The sequence below is a fragment of the Sylvia atricapilla genome, chromosome 2 (assembly GCF_009819655.1).
Source record: "Sylvia atricapilla isolate bSylAtr1 chromosome 2, bSylAtr1.pri, whole genome shotgun sequence".
Lineage (NCBI taxonomy): Eukaryota > Metazoa > Chordata > Aves > Passeriformes > Sylviidae > Sylvia > Sylvia atricapilla.
The window spans coordinates 44,274,021-44,296,832 of NC_089141.1; the positions used below are offsets into that span (position 1 = coordinate 44,274,021).

At 35.2% G+C, this 22,812-nt stretch overlaps 1 protein-coding gene across 2 annotated transcripts in view; it reads left to right on the forward strand.

Moving 5' to 3' along the window:
• The window catches only part of TNFRSF19 (TNF receptor superfamily member 19), a 57,402-nt gene that overhangs the window by 23,688 nt on the left and 10,902 nt on the right, over positions 1 to 22,812 (forward strand). For both annotated transcript variants that reach the window (XM_066313072.1, XM_066313073.1), the window contains exon 5: positions 1,086 to 1,171. In XM_066313072.1, the coding sequence (XP_066169169.1) occupies positions 1,086 to 1,171 (86 nt within the window). The remainder of the gene's footprint in view (positions 1 to 1,085; positions 1,172 to 22,812) is intronic.

Here is a 22,812-nt window from a genome sequence, read left to right on the forward strand (position 1 = left end):
TCTTACTTATTTCTGCTTTGCATGGGTTTCCAACATGCCATTCTCTATTGTTCAGCTTTAAAACAATACAGTGAACATGTCAGCTAAAAACAAATATTGAACACATTTTGTTCAGAGTAAATCACAGTGACCCCTTCAGTCTTGCAGCCTATGGATCTGTTTCTGTTCACATTGTTGAAATGGGAGTTTCTTGAGCAGTTGGAAAGCTGTTTGCTTTAGCTGATAAAAGATCCATACTTTAATGGCATTTGCAGTGTTAGGAATATAACATCAGTAGAGTTAGTACCTTTTATTTCGTGTGTAGTGGTAGTGACCACTACAGAAAAAAAAATCATGTACTCATCTTGAACAGGCCATTGCTGCTGATTCTGTCTTTGTACTAATAAATGGTTGAAAGACAGACAGACCTCTTTAATTAGGAGCTGTAGGTAAGTTCTTTAGAAGATGTCACACATAAAAGTTTGAAATACAACATTCTAAAGTTCCGTTTTTTTTCTTTGGTGCTACTCTTGTTCCCTGGTTGAGAATGTAGGGTTTTGCCAGTCACTGTAGTTAGTATGTTCTTCAAACATAAGCTCAGTAATAAAGTTCTTGAAGGGTCTTTAAATAAAATGCCACTGATATCTGGCCTGTTACGTATTTTCAGAGGTGATAATTACCTTTTAATATATAGATCAATCACTTCACTTTTAGTTTTTAGACATGTAACTAAGCTTGTGCAAGGTAAGCTCTTAATGTTTGTCATGTATGTTGTCATCTGTGTGGAAAATGGGATACTGATTTCTGTCCAAAATCTCCAGAATTGTATATTTCTTCTGTGAATATAAGATTATAATAACCATGTGTTTGGACTAACAGATCTAGACGTTTTCCTCAGTTTATTTTAGATCTGTCTTCTACTATTAATTAATAGCTACTGTACTTTAGTTTACTTTGATTTTCTTCTATTTCCTGATTGTTTGTATTGAGACACAGGTTGAAAAAGCTTGCAATTATAAAAGATTTTGTTGAAACACCTGATTAATTTTGTGAAGAATAATAACTGGTTTAGATTAACTATTTTTTCATATTCTTCTGTCTTCTAGATTTTATAGGAAAACTAAGCTTGGAGGCTTTCAAGACATGGAATGTGTTCCTTGTGGTGATCCTCCTCCTCCCTATGAGCCTCACTGTAAGTGCTGGTTTTCCTTTTGAGTGTTTTCTTTTAGCTTTAAAGCCTGGCAAAAAAAAAAAAAAAAAAGGCAGTCACAGTTACGAACACTTTTTAAAACTCATTTTCTTGTTAGTGAATGATTTTCTTCATACATTCAGCAGGTCCACTACTATCATTGAGAAGTTCCCACAAATAGCCAGTCCTTTGCAGATAAGCATTCCTGTCACACCACATGGTCAGGGAGTCTAGACTCAACTTCTGATCTCATCCTATAATTTTTTAATTTCTGTGTTAATGCCAAAGGAAAGGCAATCTTCCTGGGCCCTCTGCCAACTATTAGGTACGGTAGTTGTCCCTATCTTTTGTCAGTATCCCTGTCCCTATCACTGTCAGTATCTCTTCCTGGCACCCAAAAAGGTATTTGTTGATACCTTTTAAAATAACTTTTATACTAAGGTTACAGTGAGAGAGAACAATATGGATAATAACTTTATATTCTTGTATACTTTTAAAAGGAAATAAGTAACTGGTTTCTCTATTTGTTTTTTGTCAATGAGAGAATTAGAATCTCTTCAAAAGGAGAGAACCTCTTTATTCTGTAGCAGAAGCCTTGTTACTGCTTCTTCCAAGACTGTTGGTGGTCTACATCTCATCATGTTTTTAATTCAATGAAAAGAGAAACTATTCTTTTTGTGTTTATTGCTGTCTACTTTATAAAATGAAAAATACATGTGATTCAAGATAAATATGTGGAAAATCTTGGGTTTACTTGTTTGTTTCTGTAACTGAAGTTATGTTTTAGGAGTTTTTCCCCCTAGTTCAAACAGAAACATTTGTAGAAAGAATGAACTGTCGGGTTCCTGAAATACTTTTTGCTACATTAAGAAATACACACTGGTTTATTATAAATATACTTTCTTTTTTTATTTTAAATTGTGTAAAATGAAAATAGAATCAAGGGTGTACTAGTGTGCATCAAACTCATACTTTTCAATAGTTTTATATTGTATTAACTTCAATGAAATAAGGATTATTCTTCTTCAGGATTTCATATATTGCTTAGATAGTCCTTTTTCAAATAAACCAAACTTTCTTCTTTTTTTTAGTGCCTTTTGTGTAATAAACTTATAAAGCCAGATTTTCAAACATTTTCCACATTTATAAAAGCTTTTACTTTTAAGGATTGCAACACTCAAAGCCGGTAAATCAGAGAATAAGTCAAATAAGTTCTAATGTTTATATCAGTAACTCATGCCCATGTATAACATAAGCCTAGAAAGTAAATTCAAAAATGTTCAACTATTTTTGTAGTCTAGACAGTATCTTAGAGTGTTTAGAAAGAATGTTCTTCATATCAAACTCTGTTGGGTTTGATGCCAAGAATGAAATGCTGATCTTGACTTACTGAAGTAAATCACTCAAATTCAATAAGCTGCAGAAGTTATTTCCAGACAGAGCATGAACAGAGACAGGCCATTTCATATATGCATACATTTTAATTCCTTCAACTGGGCAAATTCAGTATTATCCCCTTCATCTGTTTTTACTCTCTTTTTATCTGCAAAAAAAAAAGTTAGTGAAATGTAAAGTGCAACTCATAAATTTATTTGATTTTTTTTTTCTCTTTTCTTGTTTGTTCCCTTCCAAGACAGTATGCTCTTCAAATATGAATTCTGTTCTCTAGCATAATCGAAGACAGGGAAGAAGAAATTATCTCCCTTATCATTCAGCTTTGACTGTAATTAGTGACTTGTGTATTTTCTGTTTTTTCAAAGTCACAAATTATTATTTTGAAAAGGTGATGAAAGGATAGTTGCCAAGTCTTCTGAAATAACTCAGATTGTTTAGTTTATAGTGACTTGGCTTTTGTAACTGAGCCTAAACTTGGATCCTAAATTGAACCATTAGTAAGCTATTACTCATTTTAAATGGACAACAGGCAACCCCATGGAAAAGAGCATTTCTGCTGGCACAAGCTGCAGTGGTGAATCCAGATTAGAGACGTTTTTGTTCCCTATTCTTATGGCTGGCACACCTTTGGTTAAATAACAGAAGTGGTAACAGCAAAGTTGTAAGAATTAGCAAGTATTTCTAGCCTTCACAGAAGCAATAATAAAAGGCTTGAAACATTAAAATGTTTGTTATTTGCACACTAACTGCCCATTAAAATCCTGAATAACAGAAATCCTACCATGAAGGACGGTTGCCATATGTCACAGTGGTTTTCAGAAGGCTTTTGTTCAGAATTTGTGTGTTGGTCCTACAGGTTCTAACAGCAGCTGCCTCAGTTTTGGAAAGTGATGCCTTCCTCAAGCAGCCTAGGAAGTTCTTCCTGCAACAGTAGCTAAATGAACTGAAGTACTTTTGAGTTTTACATAGCATCGACTAGAGGGAAATTTAGATCCAAGTAAAAAAAAACATGATTCTGTAAGGATACATAAATAATGATGTGTGAAACATTTTCCATGTAATGCTGAAAATGTTAGTGATCTATTTCAATAATGGATATATTTTGATAGTTAAGACTGCATTACTTGAAGCTAAGTGGAGGCAGACCATTAAGTGTGTGGGACAAGCTCTCAATGATCAGAGAACTAAGTTCTCATTCTCTGCCTTTCTTATCCTTCTCTCTTTCCACTGTGAAACAGAAAGTCAAATATTAGTGCAGCTAGCTCTTATGTTACAGATGAAAAGGAAAAGTTTAAATGTCCTGTTTCAATGAATTAATTGTCCTCCAAGGTGTGTGGCAATCTTTTGTTTGCTTAAGAACATTACCATAAGGGCACAAAGGCTCACAGCCCCCTACCTGGACTACAGGTTCATGTTAAAGCTGAGACATGGATCAAATTCTTTCTAGGAGCAGTTGATTATTACCTGGTTAGCTATAAATCTAAATACTTGCTTTTATCTCCTTTCTGTAGACATTTTAAAACAGATCTGGTTTAAATATTTACTCATGAAAAAATGAGTTTGTGAATTGCTAGAGGCAAAGTTGAAAGGATTCTATAATGAACAAGTAAAGAGAGTATTAGAGGCCAGGAGAATTGCTATCACCTTTGTGCAAACTTTAAAGGGGGACACAATGACTTATGTGTGTTTTTAAAATGTCAGAAAATTAAATACACAATGATATAGTTATATTTTAATTTACTTAGTTCAGGTAAATAAACTTTAAATACCAATCTTATGTATAGGATCAGCATCTAAACATTAGAAATTAAAGCATGTTTTTAAAGTTGTGATTTATGCTCACTTTGCAAGCTGAAGATGTTTTTCTCACCTGAAGGCTTTTTTTTTTTTTGCCTCATCTGAATGATAAATTCTAATTCTAGTTCGAAGCATTAATATTCTGTCAAAGATGTAAATTCTGAAATGGAAGGTAATGTAGACTGTCCAAAAGTGGTGAAACAGTAATGTTGATACGGTTCAAGGATTCTTTTGTCTTAGTACCAATTTAGATTTGCAGAGTTCACTCTCCTGTCTGCTCAGGCCATGGTTGTGCTTTCCACATGGTTATGCTTAAACTCTTACTGAAAATGCTCAGTAAGCAAGATTATGCATCTACCTGAGCTCATTGACCTCAGAACACTTGTAGTGGCACAGGTTAAGAAGAGATGTTTCAGGTAATGAGCACATTTTCTGAAGATACCATTGTTTTCTTGGAACAACCATTGTTTTCAGCTAGTCTGTCTTAGCAAATAAAAGACCCCACCATTAGAAACCATACTTACCTTCTTTCAGTCATAAGAAGATGGCAGATTAAAATTGAAGCAGGAGAATTATTATGTCAGCTATTCTTACAAGTGGTTCCTTTTTTAGTGTTCAATTAAAAATGCAGAAAACCTGCATAGTCACAAGAATCCTTTAGTTTCTGGACAGGTTTTCTATTAAGCAGAAGAGCCTGTGACATGGAACTTTTTTGAGATGTATTACAAAAATTGTTCCTAGAACTTCCACATTGCTCTAAAATCAGTGGTTTTCCCCTTTTATGTGCAAATTCAGTGTAGAATTTGCTGTACAAACAGTTAATTTGGAACAAATTATGAGAGTCAAGGAAAATGAGAAAATTAACACCTAGGCACAAGAGAGTATTTTACAGCCAAATAGCCACCAAAAGAACAGACTTGTCCTTTTCTTTCTTTCCTCTGGTAACTACACTGTTACATTTATAAAAATACTAATTTTTTGCACCATGAAAAATTTCACAGGTTGTCCAGCCAAATTCCTTTCTTCTCCAGGACTATTTCTGCTTGTCTTCATGGCATAGATCAAGGAGCATGGGAAGCTGGGGGGGGGAACAGGATGGGGGAGGGATCCCATTCCATGTGGAGCTTGGGAAACTAGCCTCTACATGTTCCAGGAAATAAATACATTCTTTGCTTCAATGAAGCAGAAATGTTTTGTTGAATAAGTCACAGCAGTAGACATATCTGCAGTTTGATTGTAACATCATGTGCATTTGAAATAAACTGGCACTCAGGTCTAAAATTCCTGCCTTTTTGTTTTTTGCCATGAACCATATTGATTTCAATTATAAGGAATGTCTCAAACTAGAAAATAAAGATTTTTACTGAGGTGAGGAATAAAAGTAGAGACTATGGCTTGTTGAGACAAAATACATAAAGATCATTAAATGTGAAAACATAATATTTTCGTGAGGCATCCATATCTTATCTGCTTTAAATTTTGTTCCTTTAAGGAACTCCTATGGCATTTTGACTGCCTTAACTAAGATTGATCATAAAGCTCCCTTTACAGTTTTCTTGTGCAGATTTTTTTCTTAGCTACTTTCTATAGGTTTACAATATTGGTTTTTCTCGCAACTAAATATGAGTGTCCTGGAGCTGAGCGTCACTCTTCAAATCTATAAGGTATGTTTTTTCACTAATGCAAAGCACTATTTAAGGGATAAAATCTGGTGTTATTTCCATCTTCCTGGTGTTAAAAGCAGACAGTGTAGGAAAAGTAAGATTTTGTATAAATCTGCTTATTTACATTAACAAGATTAGGATCTGTGACTTTGTAAACTTTCATGTGAGTGTAATGGGAATTGGGGATATGTGAGGATTAAACACCAGAACAAAGAAGATAAAAAGCTAGAGATTGAAGTCTGCAGGGTTGTAACTTACATTGTTTTGTAAGGGGGGAGCTGAAAGCTTGCTGGCTACGTGTGTATTCTGTAAAATACTTTCATTAGTGGTAAAACAGAAAAAAAATCCCACTGTCTCAGCTTTGCTGAAGTTTTTTATATTTTTTCATTAAACATAAATACAGCTTTTTAACTTGAGAGAAATTCTTGGATGACATTCAATTCCACATTAGTTCCACTGTTTATATAGTGGAATTTTAATTTACTTGTGTCACTTTCTTCTTTCTGTTTACAGAATTTTGTGATTTTAAAGCTGTCAGATTCCAGATAATGTTTTTCCATCAGTTAAATTTTTCTGTAATTTTATTTGGTTGCTTTGTACAGTAAACTTTGTATTACTAATGCAAAGCAGCCTTTGAAGGAAGGCTGCTTATGTGCACATGAGACAACTGGCATCTGAAAGTATATAGCAAGTGAAATTTTTCTTAATTATTTGGTTCTGTTCCAACATATATCTCCTTTTTATTCTGATTCATTCATTCACAAACATCTCCTATTTGTTCTGATTTGAAGTTACCTAACAGCATCTCTCATAGTCCTCTTCACCATTTTGAATACTGTGATAGAAAGCAGCTGGAATATTGTATAAACCTTTCACAGCATTCATAAGCAGGGACAGCTAATTTAAGTACAGATAATAGCATCATTAGCTTATAAATACCAATACTGTTTTATTACAGAGACATTACCTTCCCATTATTTCAAAACTGAAATGTAGACTTTTGTAAAAATGTAGTAAGTCAGTCTTATATTTTCCATATGTGACCTGATAGTAGACTGACTAATCTTCAGGAAGTCTGAAACAAATTCAACGAGGTGTTTCAGAGAGATGAGAATTGCTATTCGTGTCTTAAAAAGCTTTATTACAATTTTATTTCTTTCAGTCATCATAAAGAGATTTAACCTAGGAAACCTAAATGCTTTCAATTCATTGTCCTTGATAACTGAGATGGTTCTGACCCGTTGGGGTTTATGTATAATTTAGAGTCAAACAGCTGCTTTTTTTACTGTTCTGAATTTACTTTATATGTTGGGCTCCTCTTCTAAAAGAAGTTGCAAAAAAGAGAGGGCAGTTTTTTCTTTATTTTAATAACAGATGTATTATCACTAAAATGAGTTAAAATAGTTCTGAAGCATTACTTTAAGGATAGGAAATTAAAATGCAAATACATTGCAGTTTAATCATGTTCTAAAACTTCCCCAACTTACTCTCATCAACTTTCCTTGCATGTACCTCTCCTTTCTATGCCTATATGTATGGAAGTATTTAATTATGTAGCTTGTTACTACTATATATGCATTATGGTTAATAGACAGAAATGGTCAGAAGTGTTTCCCTCATTTCTATCCCCTATCCTGTCTACTTCTCTTAAAAACAAAACAACAAAAAAACCTCCAAAAACAAAAAGAAAAAGCCCAAACAAACAAAACCCCCCCAAAAAACCAAACAAAACCAAAAAATACCCAACCAAACAAAACAACCCCAGCCTAAACAAACGAAAAAAAAACACCACAGATTTTCTATAGAAGAAAATTTAGCTTATGAATTGGGGTGACATTGCAAGGAGGTGGAACGCCCAAAAACCCAACAGAATTTCTGTTAAGCTAGGCACTTTACCAAGGAATCAAGATTTGGAAGCTGAAGCTTTCAAGGCATCCAATCAGTTTAAACTACTGAACTCCTGCCCACTTTGTTGCACTACCCTTAAATGTTTTGATTGGTTTTTTTTGTTTTGTTTTTGTTTGTTTTTGTTTTTTTTTTTACAGTGGAAATTTTGCTTTATCAGAAAGATTTCCAATAATATCTGTTACAGATTAATTCTGCAAAACTGTAGGTGTGAGGGCTCTTCCAATGAATTTATTTCCTTACTAGTAACTTCCATAGAACAGAAGTACTCAGTATGGCATATCTGCTCCATTAGGAAAGTCTACAGTAGCCTCAAGTAATGTGTTTGAAATTTCTTGATCTTTGCAGCTTTTAAAATGACAATAAGCAGGGTCCTTATTTTGTGCCTGCTACCTGAAGTGGGACTTAGTGAAGTAAAATTTCACGGTGCAAAGAAATCTAAGTGTGTTTCAAGTAGCCCAGTTCAAGCTACAAACTGAATGAACCAGGCTAGTAGTGAATGCTTTAGGAGTATCTTAGTATAGATAATGTTAGCCCTGTCAAGTATTTAGAGGTATATGAAGTGTAAATATTCAAATTGACCCAGGATTCTGACTCCAAAATTGCATCACCAACTGTCCTGCATGAGAGCTACCTAACTGTGCGAACATTTAAAAGCCCAAGAAATCCACAAGATTTCCTTTGGTCTGCAGGAGTATTCCACTAATTCTGGGTCCAGGCAGTTTGGACACATTGCAGCTTTAGCTTAGGCCAAAAGGTTTGTGATTCTCCTGCTTTGCTCTGACTGCCCTGGAAGGAAGTACATATACAGGGACTGGGCAGGATGATCTAACCAGGTGTATAACTGGACAATACAGGCTCCTTTCTCTATCATAGTTGATCCAAGAGGTAATGTAATTAGAATTTAAGGAGGCACCTCCAAATTCCTCTGTACCCTTCAGCAGTCATCCAAAGACTTTTGCAGCGCTGAGCAGTTACATGCACAGCTGGCACTGAAGTCATCAGGATCCACGAGTTTTCTGCTCTGTTGGTCGTCTCTGAACAGTCTGTTCTCTGGTGCCTTCTCATGCCAAACTCAGCAGAGCAGGTTGGGATAATGACTGGGAGTCCTTTTCTTGGTGTCTTCTTTGTGTGCAGAATTCTTGCCTTACCGTGTGTACTGACCGTGTGTTGGCTCCCCGCGGTTGCCCTTTGATTCTGACATCAGAGGTGTGTTCCTGTCACAGGTGCCTTGCCAGCACTGCAGGGCCTCAGCCTCCTTGGGATCCTGGTTTCATGCTAATTGCAAATTAGCAAGTTGCAATACAGCTCAATGGCTCTAAGATCACTTGTTGAGATAATCACACTGTTTGTAATTTTCACAATCTGACTGCAACCCAGTCATGGTTAAATAATAGAGTCTAATTTACTACTCACAGCTTTTCAAAATAAGGGGAAAAGCATGTTATATTTCCTGTTTGGATATCCTGGTGAAAGTATACCAGTAAGACTGTTCTTTTCTTGAACAGAAATTGTTTAAATAGTCAAGAATTTGTGTAGTGTTTTTGAAGTAAAGTTCAGGCTATAAAGTAGTGAATTTCCATTTAAATTATTGTCTGACTAATGAACTCTACTTTATTCCCTGCTTCCTGCTTTATGTGTAAAGTACAGGTGACTGGGTCAGACTTTCTATTTCAATTATTCTGCTCTTTAATCTCAAATAATGGGCAGTCCTCTGTTTTGGTTGTCACTACCTTTGTATTGTTAGATGCATTGAGACTGACCAGCAAATCATAAAGCAAGTCTGTTGATAACATTCAGTGGAAACTTAAAAAGCTAAATAGGACACTGTAAAGGCTCTGCAAAGGTTTAATGCATTGCTTCATGCACTGTGATGAGTAATCCTCTGCATCAGGGAATGGATCTACACAAAAGAATCACTAGAAAACATTCTGCTGTGTTCATTGGTGTGGGTTTGGGCCCCTTTACTTCAGAAATGTGTTGTCTTCTTGTCTTTCCTTCATTATAATTGTACTTACACTTCTGAAATGCAAATATTTTCTGTGTAAAAAGACAAAATATCCTTGACATACAAGTAAATATTTCTGTGGCGTATGCAAGATCAGGGTGTGACTCAGTAACAGAGTTTGCAATAGATGTACAAAGCCAAACAAAATTTATGGTTTAACACATGTCTTGGTAGTATTTCTTTCTGGAGGCTTTAGAGAATTTGCATTGAATCCCCCTTCTTTCATTTTCCGAGCAAATTGTTAAACTTTTCCTTTAACTACATATGGTAATTATAATATGTGATTTTTTTTTTTTACAAAACATGGTTTGTTAGATTGATTTTGCACAGGTTTCCATAATTAGAGCTTTGTGAGATGGATTGTGAAACATTCTTCTGGATCAAAATATACCTAGTAAGTTCCATACTGAAGAGTTTTTATATATGAAGGAACACTGTAGCTCTTGCAACAGAGGAAAAATGCCAAACTGGAAAAGCCTACTTCTTTCCTAGTCCTCTCCTGCTGCTACTTTGTGCAGGCTTGTGATGTAACACAAATGGGATGCTGCCATAAGGTTTTCTTTTCTGAACTCGATGAGCTTGTGTCCCACATTTGTGCTGATTGTCTCTCACAGACATTGCTGCAATTATATAAGGCTTTCTTGCTCACAGTCAAACACATCCTGTCATTCTACATCACTCTCTTTTAAGTTCTGAGTTAAGAACTGAGTTGACTTAGTTGACTTGGCTTTGTTGACTGAAGACCTATCAGAGAACTTGGTGGTCATTACTGAGAACATGGATCATTTCTTTAATGCCTGCATCACACTAATCTCTGGATCTGTACAGGACTTTTTCTTCCTGCCAGTTTTGTTTTCTTCGAGGGGAACTGCTTTTTCATTCCTTGCCATGGAAGGCTAGATTTCTGAGAACAGGGAATTTGCTTTCCATTGCTTTTAACTATTACGTATTTAAGCATGGTGAATGTTGCCAGTGGCTCATAGGTGTGACAGTTGTCATTTTTGGCTGATAAAAATAATTTCTGAATTGTAAATTTAAGTGTTGCTATAAATTTTTAAGATACATTGTTAGAATAGAATTGTGGGGTTTTTTCAGTTTGCTTTCCTAGGTGAACACAGCATATCCACACTGTTGTCATTTATCCCTTTTTAATCCTTTTGAGCATGATGACTAATTTCTGTCTGTGCTGACAGAGTTACAGAGATCTCAGACAAAGAATTTTCAGATTTTGCAAAAACAAATGAATGAGTAGTGAAGAGAGAGCTGCATTGGTGCCCTGACTGAGAAGGTTGTGGTATAAACTTCTATCACATTTGTTGATGGCAGAAAATGCACAGAAAAGAAAATAATGGAGAACAAATTATGATTTCTGAACCTCTTGAAACTGTTTATTTATTATGATTGGGGGAAAGGACAGAAAAATTGGAATACTAAAGTTTGAAACTTTAAGAAAATTTTCTACTCTAATATAAAATCTAGATTAGTATTACCAGTCTCTACTTAGTGAGGTGTTAGCAATATAAATATTAAATTATTTCAGAGTGAGCAGATATAATGTAAATGGCTCCATAATACAGATGGAAATAATAGAATAAATTAGGAATAGAAATGTCTTTTTTAAACACTTCTTTTTCATAGTCTCTTGAAATGAAATATATAAAATACATATGGTCATAATCCAGTAAATCTTAAAGTAGGTGAAGTTGATGCAATATTCGACCAAGCTGACTTGCAGAGAGAGGCCTTGGCTCTCTAGTTTCAGCATGACAATTGCACTAATTACATGTAATCCATTTTTATCTACTAAAGCATGTATTAATGTATTTTGGAGTGAACACAGTATTCCACAGCGTTCTTTGAAAATACATTCCTTGTTTCTTGCTAGAATATGCTGGAAAGTATGTATCTTAAAAAGAAAGTAGAAATGTCAACATGTGATTTTCAAAATAAATTGAATCAAATTTCATTTATTTCATGAATTCACATCAGAAGCTCATGCAGCTGATAATAGGAGTTCACATAAGCAGTGCCCATCTGGTGTTCAGAAGGTTGTATCTGATCAGTTCATGACAACATGTTGAACATATTTTCTATCTTTGTTCTAACTCACAGCTGGCAACTCTATCTGCTAATCCCAGGGAAAGCTGCAGCTGGAAGTGCAAAACTACTTTTGAACTTGCATAGCCTTCCCCAGAGATGTGTGCAGCCTTGGAAATGTGTTTCTTTTATGATTTCTGTTAAATTAGGGAATGAATTGTTGCATTAAGAGTGAAGTCAAGCAATGAATACTCAAATATCCATTGTCAGACCATGTTTTATATAACAAAAGAAAGCTAAGAATGACCAAAAATACTTAATTTTGTATTTTTTTGTGTAATAAAAACTCACTGTAGAGGTCACTTCTTTATTACATTAAAAAAGATCCTTATTATAGAATGATGAAGTAATCACTGTATTCACTTCTACCTTGTTCATCAAAAATAGGAACAAACAGTTTGCAGGCATATTTTGTTTTGTTGCTGGACACTGTAAATACAGTTAGAAGATTGAATTCTCAACTGCAGAGTATGAGAATTTAAGTGTGTTTTTTTTCAAAGCAGCTTACCATACTTCAGTTTCTAGTAGTAACTTGTGCAACCTTTCATCTTATGAGTCAATCCTATAATTAGTATCCTTCTTTGCCAGAGGCATACTGCATGTTTGTTTTAGGTACAGAATGTCTGCAAGAAATTTAACTTAATCATTACTTTTTAATGTAAGAGCTGGTTAGCTCAATTACACTAGATTAAAGTGAACTTGAAATTCCTGAGTTACAGAGAAGGGGCTAATCTGTGACCTGTAGTGAATAAGTCCTATTTCCTATGTTTTTTTCCTTATGTGCACTTACTAATGTGGGTAGCCCTTCAGCCCAGGCTTGCAGTGGCTATAAGCAATTATCTATTTTCTGTATGGAGTGGATTTGCAAGGTTCTTATTTAACTTGGCCATTAGGTTATTCAAAATTATTCCAGGCTTGCATGCATTGCAGTAAAGCTGCAAAACGATTTTTTTTCAGTAAACTTTTGTTTTATTGTTTTTAGGGGTAATCTGAAAAAATAAGTAGTGATTACAACTTTTCAGTATTTTTTAGACAATTTCTAATTATTTTGGTTTTAAATTCATTAGTCTAATAACATGCTTTTAACCTGTATTCAGACTGAAAATACTGGTTCAAATTTTTCTCTCATAATCACACAGGGAATGGTTGCATTAGCACCACTTCAGAAGCACTAAGTTTTGGTCCCTCTGGTATAAATCCATGCCGACTGCTGTGACTTTAGGTGCAGAGTCCAAGCTGTGACTGGCATGTGAAGATAAAATACTGCTAAACAATACTGCACAGTAGTGTGTGGGGGGTTTATTCTACTTTATTCTACTTGGTGCTGGTAGGTACAATTTGACTCAATGGTCTTAAAGGTCTTTTTTGACTTCTAAGGATTCTATGATTCTAACTTGCTCAGCTACAAAATTCTCTTGCTGTTTTCCACTTAAAATTCTTGTTTTTAAGAAAATACAGTAGAAAACATGGAATCTATCTAGGCTCAAACTTTCCACTCTGCCAACTCTGTTAAGAAAACCATTGTCAAGCAAAAGAACACACCAGAGGACTGGAATTACCTGGAGGACTGGAATGTATTGGAAGTAGGATAAAATGCAATACCCTTACAACAAGAGTTGTGTGCTGAGGCTCTTGGCAGTAATGATTCATTATAAACCAACCCCTCATGAGCTGGGAGCAGCCTTATAGAAGAAGGGCCTAATGTTCCTACTGATCACTTGTATCCTCCAAATTTTTGTCCTCTACTTTGCTCACCTTCAATTTTTTGGGTGATAGACCTCACACGATCTCACTTTTACCGCTTCACTTGTGCTAAAGCAGTGTACTACCAAACTCCTCTTTTACAAAGATCACAGAATAATCTCACATGTTATTCTGGGCAGTGACACGTGCCTTTGAGTTATAATCTGTGACCATTTCCTAAAAACATGAGCTCTTTGTTAGAGCTTTTTTAACTAAAGGGTTGTGTGTACCAGTTTTAGTAAAGTTTCATTTCAGACCAGTGGTATGATTCTATGGGCGTATTACTGAATGTAATTTATAGTTACCCTGTCTGCATGTGGAAATTTTAGATGGAATTAATGCACTCTAATTTGGGCATCTAAAAGTTAATGCTTAACACTGAAGTTTTCAGCCCAAACTCCCAGTCAGGAGTGAGAATTAGGTACTTCAAGAGTTCAGGCAAGCCAGATAAGGTAAGCTTCAGTGACTAACACAAAGCAGACTTTTAAGCTTTTTCAGAATAACTGCTTCTCAGGAGATTGTTCTTGGCTTTGTTTTAGAAAGAGTGCCTGAGTGACTGGCTCTGGCTTTGTCTTCAGACCTCTAAAGTTACGAATTTCACCTTGATGGCAATATCAAGTTACATGAAAACTTCAATTCAACATCTCTGTGTCTGACTCCCTAAATCCTAATCTTACTTCTTTCCTTTTTAAATAATTTTAAGGAGGAAAATAACTTTTTAGGGGGTAGATTTTTCTTTTTACCCCTGCTCTATAAATAAAAACACAAAAAAAAATTAGAAAAAATATTTTTCTTATTTTTTCATAAAATGTCTCTTATAAACCAAAGCCCATACTCCAAGAGAAATTGCTAGTGTTAGTATATGCCAGAATTGAGGCCTGCAGCCATAATGGGATTCCCTCATGTATAGTTACTCTAATACAGGTTGTATTTACATTATTGCATATTATTTCCCACTGGGCCTTTGTTCATTTAAAGCACAGGATAGGCAAAACCTATAATTCTGTAAGTCTCACTTTTTATTTGCTACTCACTATTTTATATTCCATGCAGAACGTGAGGTATTAAATACTGCTGGACTTTTCTGGGGTTCTGCCACTGTAAAGAAGCTGTTACAGATTTTTCAGCTGTGACTGACTTTTGTCTTCCATTGGGAAGTGGCACAAAATGTTTAATATCTGTTAACAAACTGAAACAGAGGAAGTCAAAGGCCCTCAAAACCCTTCATTGTTTCTTGACAAAACCAAAGTAGGATGTCACCTTCTTGACTGTGAATATGCATAGTGGCTACATCTGTGAGCTGAAGTTCACTCTGTATTCAGTGGAGACATCAAGTGTGGTGTTTAAAACAAATCAGACCAATTGTACCCTAAAAGAGCCTTTCTCCTACCCACAGCCCTACAGCCCTCCCCATCCCCTGTAGAGAAAGTTCAGATGATTCCCTCCAAAACAGATCTTTACTTTGGTCAGATGAATATACTTGCAGAGCTTGACTTTTCAAAGATGACCTTTCAGAATGTCTTCTGTATTCTATGGCCAGCTCCTACTGACTTCTGTTACAGAGGGGAGATGTTGTGTTTCAAATTAAGTAATATAATAAAGCAAGGATCTTGCATATAGCAGCCTTTGTTCTGTGTAACTTGACTTTATTCCCACAGCTTTAAGTGGAGAATTAATAGCTGCTTTTCGTAAGCTATTGTTATTTCTGATGTCAAAGCCACAGCCTTTTCATTTGTAATACAGTTTGCATGTGCATGCACACTGACGCACTGTCGGTAACTTCTTTGCAGTAAAGCACAGCATTTATAATATCTGCAGTAATACAACAAGCTGGGGATGCATGGCTGACTTCTAAAGGTGTTAACCTCTATGTTACAGATTTTTGAAAATTTATATTTAATCCCATGTATTTCATATTACTTTCCCCAAAGATGTGTTTTTAAAAGATCCTGAGATTGCAAAGTTAAAAACTTTTAAAATGCTAGTAGCATTGGTTATGCAACTCTTAACCTTAAGTCAGAATTGTAATTCAGCTCAGCGGAGTATGTTATGAAATTGTCTTAATTAGATAAACATACTTTTTGTTTTCCCCAGTGCAGACTTATTTCTCCCCCCAACATGAGCCTTGTGTGGAGAATTTAAGGTAGCTTAGTGATATTTAAGCTTACTTGTAAACAGAAAAAATATAAGTGCTGAGCAAGCCTAAGCCTAGTTTATTTAATTTTGTACCAGTCTACACATCACGACTGTTGGCAGTGCAAAAAGGGGCCCTTACTACTTCTGCCCAAGCTTTACAACTGGGCATATTCAACTGGAGAGAAGAAATAAGCTTTTACCTAGCTCAGTTTATAGTCTAGTGGCTAAAACAATCTCCAAGGTGGTAGAAGAGTCTTCATTTCATGCTTCTTGACAAAGAGCTCTTAAGCTTTCTCAGAAGGCAGAAACCCCGTCATTTTCAAGAGCTGCATCTGACAGGCATTATAAGCCATGCTTGTGATTTGTCTCAATTTAATTTTAAAATAAGATCATAGATTTTTGTTCTCCATAGAGTTTTAAGAGAAGTGGAACCTCCTCTCTGCCTCTGAGTAATTTATAGGAAGAGCAAAGTGCATTATCCTTCTCTAGGTTTCTGTATCTATAGGTTGAGCATGGTGACATAAGGAACTTACTCATGACAGATATTTCAGATTCTATTCTGTATTTAACCTTTTCTTCACACTGTATAGGAAATATGTGACCAAATACAGGCCTCTAGCTTCCCAGATAGATTTGGATTTTAACATTACAGATTTCACAGCTTAACTTCTGCATACTTAAGCCTTGTCCCTTTATCACTTTTCAAAATGGATACCAAAATACAATGGCATCAATATTTTATGTGATTTTTTTGGATTACTCTGAATTATCTGCAGTCTGAAAGTTGTGGGTCTTCTGTTTTTTACTTTTCATATATTCTCTCAATTTGGAACTAACCTTTTTAAAATTTAATGTAATAAATTGTCCAATGTTGGACACACCTGCACACACATCTGTTTCCATATGTCTTTGAGAACTGATTCTTTTATTAGTCATATCTAATAACTAGGCTCTTTCTGCATGGGATTTCTACTACTTAGAAGAATTTCCTTTGCATTTATATTTTTCATATTTGGTAACAAAAAGTATTAGTACATTAATAGTTTGAAGAATGAAGATGTTTCTAACTTTCAGGATTTCATTTTCCTTTCCCAGTTACTTCAGATTTTAATATTAGGCTAGGAGCCAACAAGGGAAAGGTACCTAAACTTTATTGAATTTTCTGGTAGCTGCTGGAACATCTAGTGGTCTGAACTAGATAAGTTATATGGCAAATTCAAGAAGTTGCTTTTTGAGCAAAATAAGGAAATTATTCTTGCACCTAATTTGATATTCAAATAGAGTAGTTTTTCTTAATGTATCACTTATTGATATATTTGTTTTGAATATACAATCAGTACATTCTAAAGCTTCAGAAACTTTATGAATGAAATGTATCACAGTATACTCTGTTGTTTTTACGACAGAACAGCTTATAAACAGAAGTGAGGTAGCTGAGTACTGTTACCTTTACAAGGCATTTTTAAAGCAAGGACAAAAGCCATAGTTCTTAAAATGTATTGCATAGACTATTAGTGATATTTATGGGAATTTGTGTCGACAAACTTGGGACACAGGCTTGCGATCACTGTGAAATCTTTTGCTTTACTCCCTGGATGTTACCACAGCTGAACCAGGATAGGGAGGGAAATATTTGGAGTAGAAAGTGAAGTGTTAGAAAAAAACCTCTTTGATTACTGATTCACATTTCATTTCTCGCTTTACTGGGATTTGTACAAATAAATACATAGATTTATATGGAAGAGCATGTGTGTTCCCTGCCTAGGGGCAGGCTTAGCTGCTCTACCAGCCCTCAGTCATGATCACAGGATAGAGTTTTCCACACTGTCATAATTCAACCTCCTGAAAACCAATCCATGCACCAATCTCGTCACACAGCAGTTCTAAGAGCTTGTTTCCACCTTTTGGAACAGATCAGTGACCCGTATGCATGGGATTCACAATGTTCAATTACAATTTTGATTAATGAAAGTAGGTTATTCTCTACTGGCTAAAGAGACAGCCTTCAGACATGCTTATTCTTCTATATTCCATGTGTGCCATTGTCATTTCACTAGTGAATATACAGGTGGATTCTGAAGGGTTCATGGCCCCCCTCTCCTCCTTTAGGAAATGGATGATGGCAACACAAAGTTTGCTTTTCAGCAATGCAAACTCCTCCTCTGCTTATGTGGGTGGTGTCTTGTGTGAGTGTTTTGGGACTGAGAGCAACAAAGTGTGTACAGAGACTGAATAGAGCAGAAACTGTCATAAACAGACCAAATGAACTCAAATTATGCACAGGGACATTTTTGGTTCCCTAACTGGGAAGTCCTAAAGATTAAATGAGACCGCACATACAGAATGCAAAATACAAAAATGCAAAAAATACTTCCTGCTTTCATTTTCTGTTGGAAAGATGAAACAGCTTTCATAGCCTGTGTGGGATGGATGCATTCTATAGTTGGATTTGAACAAAGAAATAGCCTAAAAGAATGTGTTCTATTTCACAGAACATGTCTGGCAATGTCTGGTTAAAAATACAAGTTAGAGGTGATGTAAGAAAATAGGTTTTCTGCTGTACCTAGCAATTTCATATGTTCTGACATAAGCTTTATGGGACATTGCTTTAACACATGAAAACACCTAAAAAAGGAGTTGCATTTTCAAGACAATAGGTGTTGCCCACCCTCAGCAGTACGAGATGTAAAGTTGGCTTCTAGAAACAAAAGTCATAAAGGTGATTGTTGACAACACCACAGTCATTAGCAGCAACATAGACTTGATGCCATCAAATCACACTGGGTGTTTCCAGTTTATGAAGGAGAGATCTGTCTTTTCTTATTAATAACTGGTTTTGTTGGAGAATGTGTAGTTCATTGGTGACACAGATTTTATCCCACTTCCTCTGATTTTTTTTTTTTTTTTTTTTTTTACTCTCATGTTTTTGCAGGGTATTTGAGGGTAGCAGTGATTTGAGCTGTTACTCTCATGGACTTTTACATTCACAGGGCTAGACAGTTCTCAGAGTTGAAAGTTTTGTGTATGAAACAATGTTACTTTTGTGCCCATATAATGGCTCAATTTAGATCACCGTGGTAATAGCAAGATTTCACATATCTGAATTGCTAAAAGAAAAATGTGTAGCAGAGGTTGTCTATGCTTTACAGACATTGTGGTGTGTACCCAGCACTGTGGAGTTCATATGTATTTTGAATTCACATACACAGTGCAATTGTTCTACTATTTTAAACATAAAAGGCTGTCAGCAGCTGGGGTTTGTGAAAATACACAGTGCAAGAGAAATGGTCTTGGAAATGAATAAATCAAATTTCAAAGATTTTAATTTATAAGCATATTTCTCAGGATTTCCAAACAATGGATAAATACTTGAATAGTCATTTTCTCCCCTAGGGCTTTTTGGTACATTTATTAAGAAAATAACAAAACCAGCAAAATAAAACAAACAAAAAGAAAAAAAATTGAAGTCCATTAACTAAAGGCTTTATAGTCAGCACTTGGAGCACATTTGAAAAATGTGGTTTGACATGATGAACTTTTGGGTGTAGGCTGTGCATGCAAAAGGCTGTCTTTTTACAGATGTTGGGAGACTCTGTCCCCACTGTTTACCACAGTCTCCAACAGTAATGTTTAATGAAGTTTCTTACCTCCTATTTGAAAGATCAGGAGAAGGGAGGCAATCTGTTGCTTTGTAAAGACTGAAAGATATATTCCAGGAAAATTGCTTTCCATTTATGTTAATGCTCTTTAGTATATAAAACATATGTATTTTATCTATATAGATATATATATCTTATACATGTAGTGTCTGAATTGTCTATATCGTATATAATACATCCTTTTGCTTATTTGGGGCTAGGTAAATGTACTGCCTTCTTACTTTCAAATGAGCATAAACATTTATTTATTTTTTTCTTTCCCAAATTGAAGGAGTTTCAAAGTGAGCCACATTGCCTTACATTGGCTTGCTTTTTCTGTGGATCAAGAGCACACACACACACACACAGATAGCCACTGCAGTTCAGCTGACAGGCTGTAACATGTTAAATTACATAACTTGAGGGTATGTCTGAGCCCTTAATTCTTGTCAAATTAAGGTTGATATCACTGAGTTGAGCCATTCAACGTAAAGGTAATGGACAAACAGTTTTTGTAATGGGCAAATATTCCTTTCCCCTGTCAACCAGGAATACCCATATTCCAGGAAGTAACAACATTTTAACCTTTGCATCTTACTTCCAGTCCTAATTGTAGCAGATGGCACTCTGTCCAATGTTACTGCCTTTTGAGTGCAGTTTGGCTCAGCTTTGTTATTTTGAGTAAGCTCTCTTTAGGTTAGCATTCACTTGACATGTTAAGAAAGAAACCCAAACATAATATTCCACACTTTATTCTCCTCAATTTTACTAGTTAGGATATGCTTCCTGTATCCATGGAAGAAACATACAGCGTTCCAAGTTCTGTTTTCACATGGCCGATCTACCAAAAAAAAAAAAAAAAAAAAAAAAAAAAAAAAAGCTTTCTTCTACATTTACTTATTCCAGTAGCAACTGTAGTTAATCGTGGTTCTGAAAAAAAAATTGGAGAAAATAAACATGAAATCAGTGACAAAGGAAGTCTTTTTACATTTTGCTCTGTCTCTTGTTGTTTGGTATAATAGGCCAAAAATACAGCTATTCTGTTTATTGGCAGAAATTTTAGTGATACAGCTGGGATTCATATGTTCCATATTAGCTGAGTTATTGCTGTTTAACTGTCTTGGATTAAGAGAAACTTTACTTGCTTTTAAGGACCACACCTTTGCATCAACTGCTATTATAATGTAAGATTGGTAATTAAGGGAAGAATGTGTATTTAGGCTTACTGCTCAAAATTATGCAGGAGACAGTTTGATATTTCGGGTAATTCTTCAGCATTAGCACATTTTCAGAATATGTTAGAACTAAAAAAAGAAAATCAATTTCTTAAAATATGGGTAATATGCACATGCACAGAATCAGAAAAGAGTGTGCACCTTCCCCCTCCTTTCTGAATGTATCTCATCCAGTTCACAAAGTGTTTAATTGCATATTTAAATTTAATCATGTAATCATCTAATAGATGTAAATATGGGTTTAAATTTAAAATCCAACTCTTTGCTTTACTGAAGTGGGTCCATTAAGTGTGTGAAAAGAAAGAGTTTATGAAAATGCATACATGTCTGAGTAACACTGAAAGCAGAGTTCAGCAATGCCCAACGGGCCACTTCTACAATAGCAATCCACTTCTGAAATGTTGGTCTCTGCAGGGAAGATCACTATCATTATAATTAGAGCTAGACTACAATGGACTGCTCAGAGTAGCTATTCCAAAAAGTTCTTTGAAGATGAAGATGAGTGGTAGGCATTCTCAGGAATAGAAAATTGCTTTCTCAAGTGAAAAAAACTCAACCAAATAATTCTTAAATAGTTAGATGGCTAAAAAAATTCAATTTTGCCATCCCTATTTAAAATGAAATCATTGTATTTCCAATTTGAATATTGCTGATGGGCATTAAATAAACATATACTTTATATTTTCCTAGAATACCTAAATGCAATCATACTTGAAAATAGATGTATTTTGTGAGCAAATGACGAGAGACAAAAATATTGAAGATTCATCTCCTGTGCTCTCTCTTTTTTGCCCTTCAAAATTGACAGTTCTTTTTTCTGCAAATTATGAAGGCCTAATTAATAAGAACTCTTTAGTGCTCTTATGTACATTAATACCAATAGGTTTATTGGTATGTAAATATTTGAAGATGTTCTGATCAGTTTTTTTACTGTCTGTTTTTTAAATACTTTTCCAGTCTTTCTTTAACCTTCTTAAGACTAAATCAGGCAGTTGGCTAAAGTTGGAAACCTGATACCAAAGCACAGTCTGATCTTCACACCAAAGCCAGCACACATTGCTATACAGACAGGCTTTTATGTAGATTTACTGCTTCTCACAGATATCCTGGAACTTTATCCAGAAATTTCTTCAGTCTGCTAAAACTATAAACTTAAAACTACAGCTTCAGGAATCCTAGAAACTGAGTGAAAAGTTTTCTCTGCGAAGGATTTAAGTGCTCCTGCCAAGAGCATTCAAGTTATGACAAAATGATTATGACACATACTGCATTTTCTTTAAATTTAACATTGAAGGTTGGAAAAGAGGCCATAGAACTTAGCTCTGTGGGTAATAGGAATTCTAGAAAAACATGAGGAGAAGGGTAGATAATAACTATGTAAGAGGAAATATGTCTGTGCCAGATGTCAGTCATCAAGTCTGTCCTGATATTCAGAGGGTACCTCCAGCATTTTAGTTTGTGTCCATCACCTCTGGTCTGAGAAAAGAGCCTGGCTCTGTCCTCTCTGCACACCCCTTCCAAGGAGTTATACAAATTGTTGAGGTTCCCCTGGGCCTTCTCGAGCGTCAGCAATCCCAGCTCTCTCAAACTTTGATCACAGGAGAGAGAATCTCCAGTTCCTCAGTCATTTTTGTGGCTCTCTGTTGTATGTTCTCCAGTTGCTCCACTCTGTGCAATTTGGCGAGTTGAAAGTGTGTAAAAAAGAACTGCAATAAATTTGCTCTTCAGATTTTGATGTGACAGTGGAACATAATAGTACAAATTGAAGGTAAATGGAAATATTTTCAGCAGATGTAAATGCAGCAACACTTGTTTCTGTTCATACTGAAATCAGGAAATGAGCAAGTAAACTTCCTTTCTTCTGTATAATGGCCATGATCTGATCTCTCTACCTTTTTATATTATCCTGTTTACTAGCAACTACATGATACTATAAACCGCAGAAACTTTTTATTTAATACATTTGATGGGTTATTTCTTTAGTTTTCTGGATTCTTTATTTCATAGAATGTAGTGTTTTCTTTGG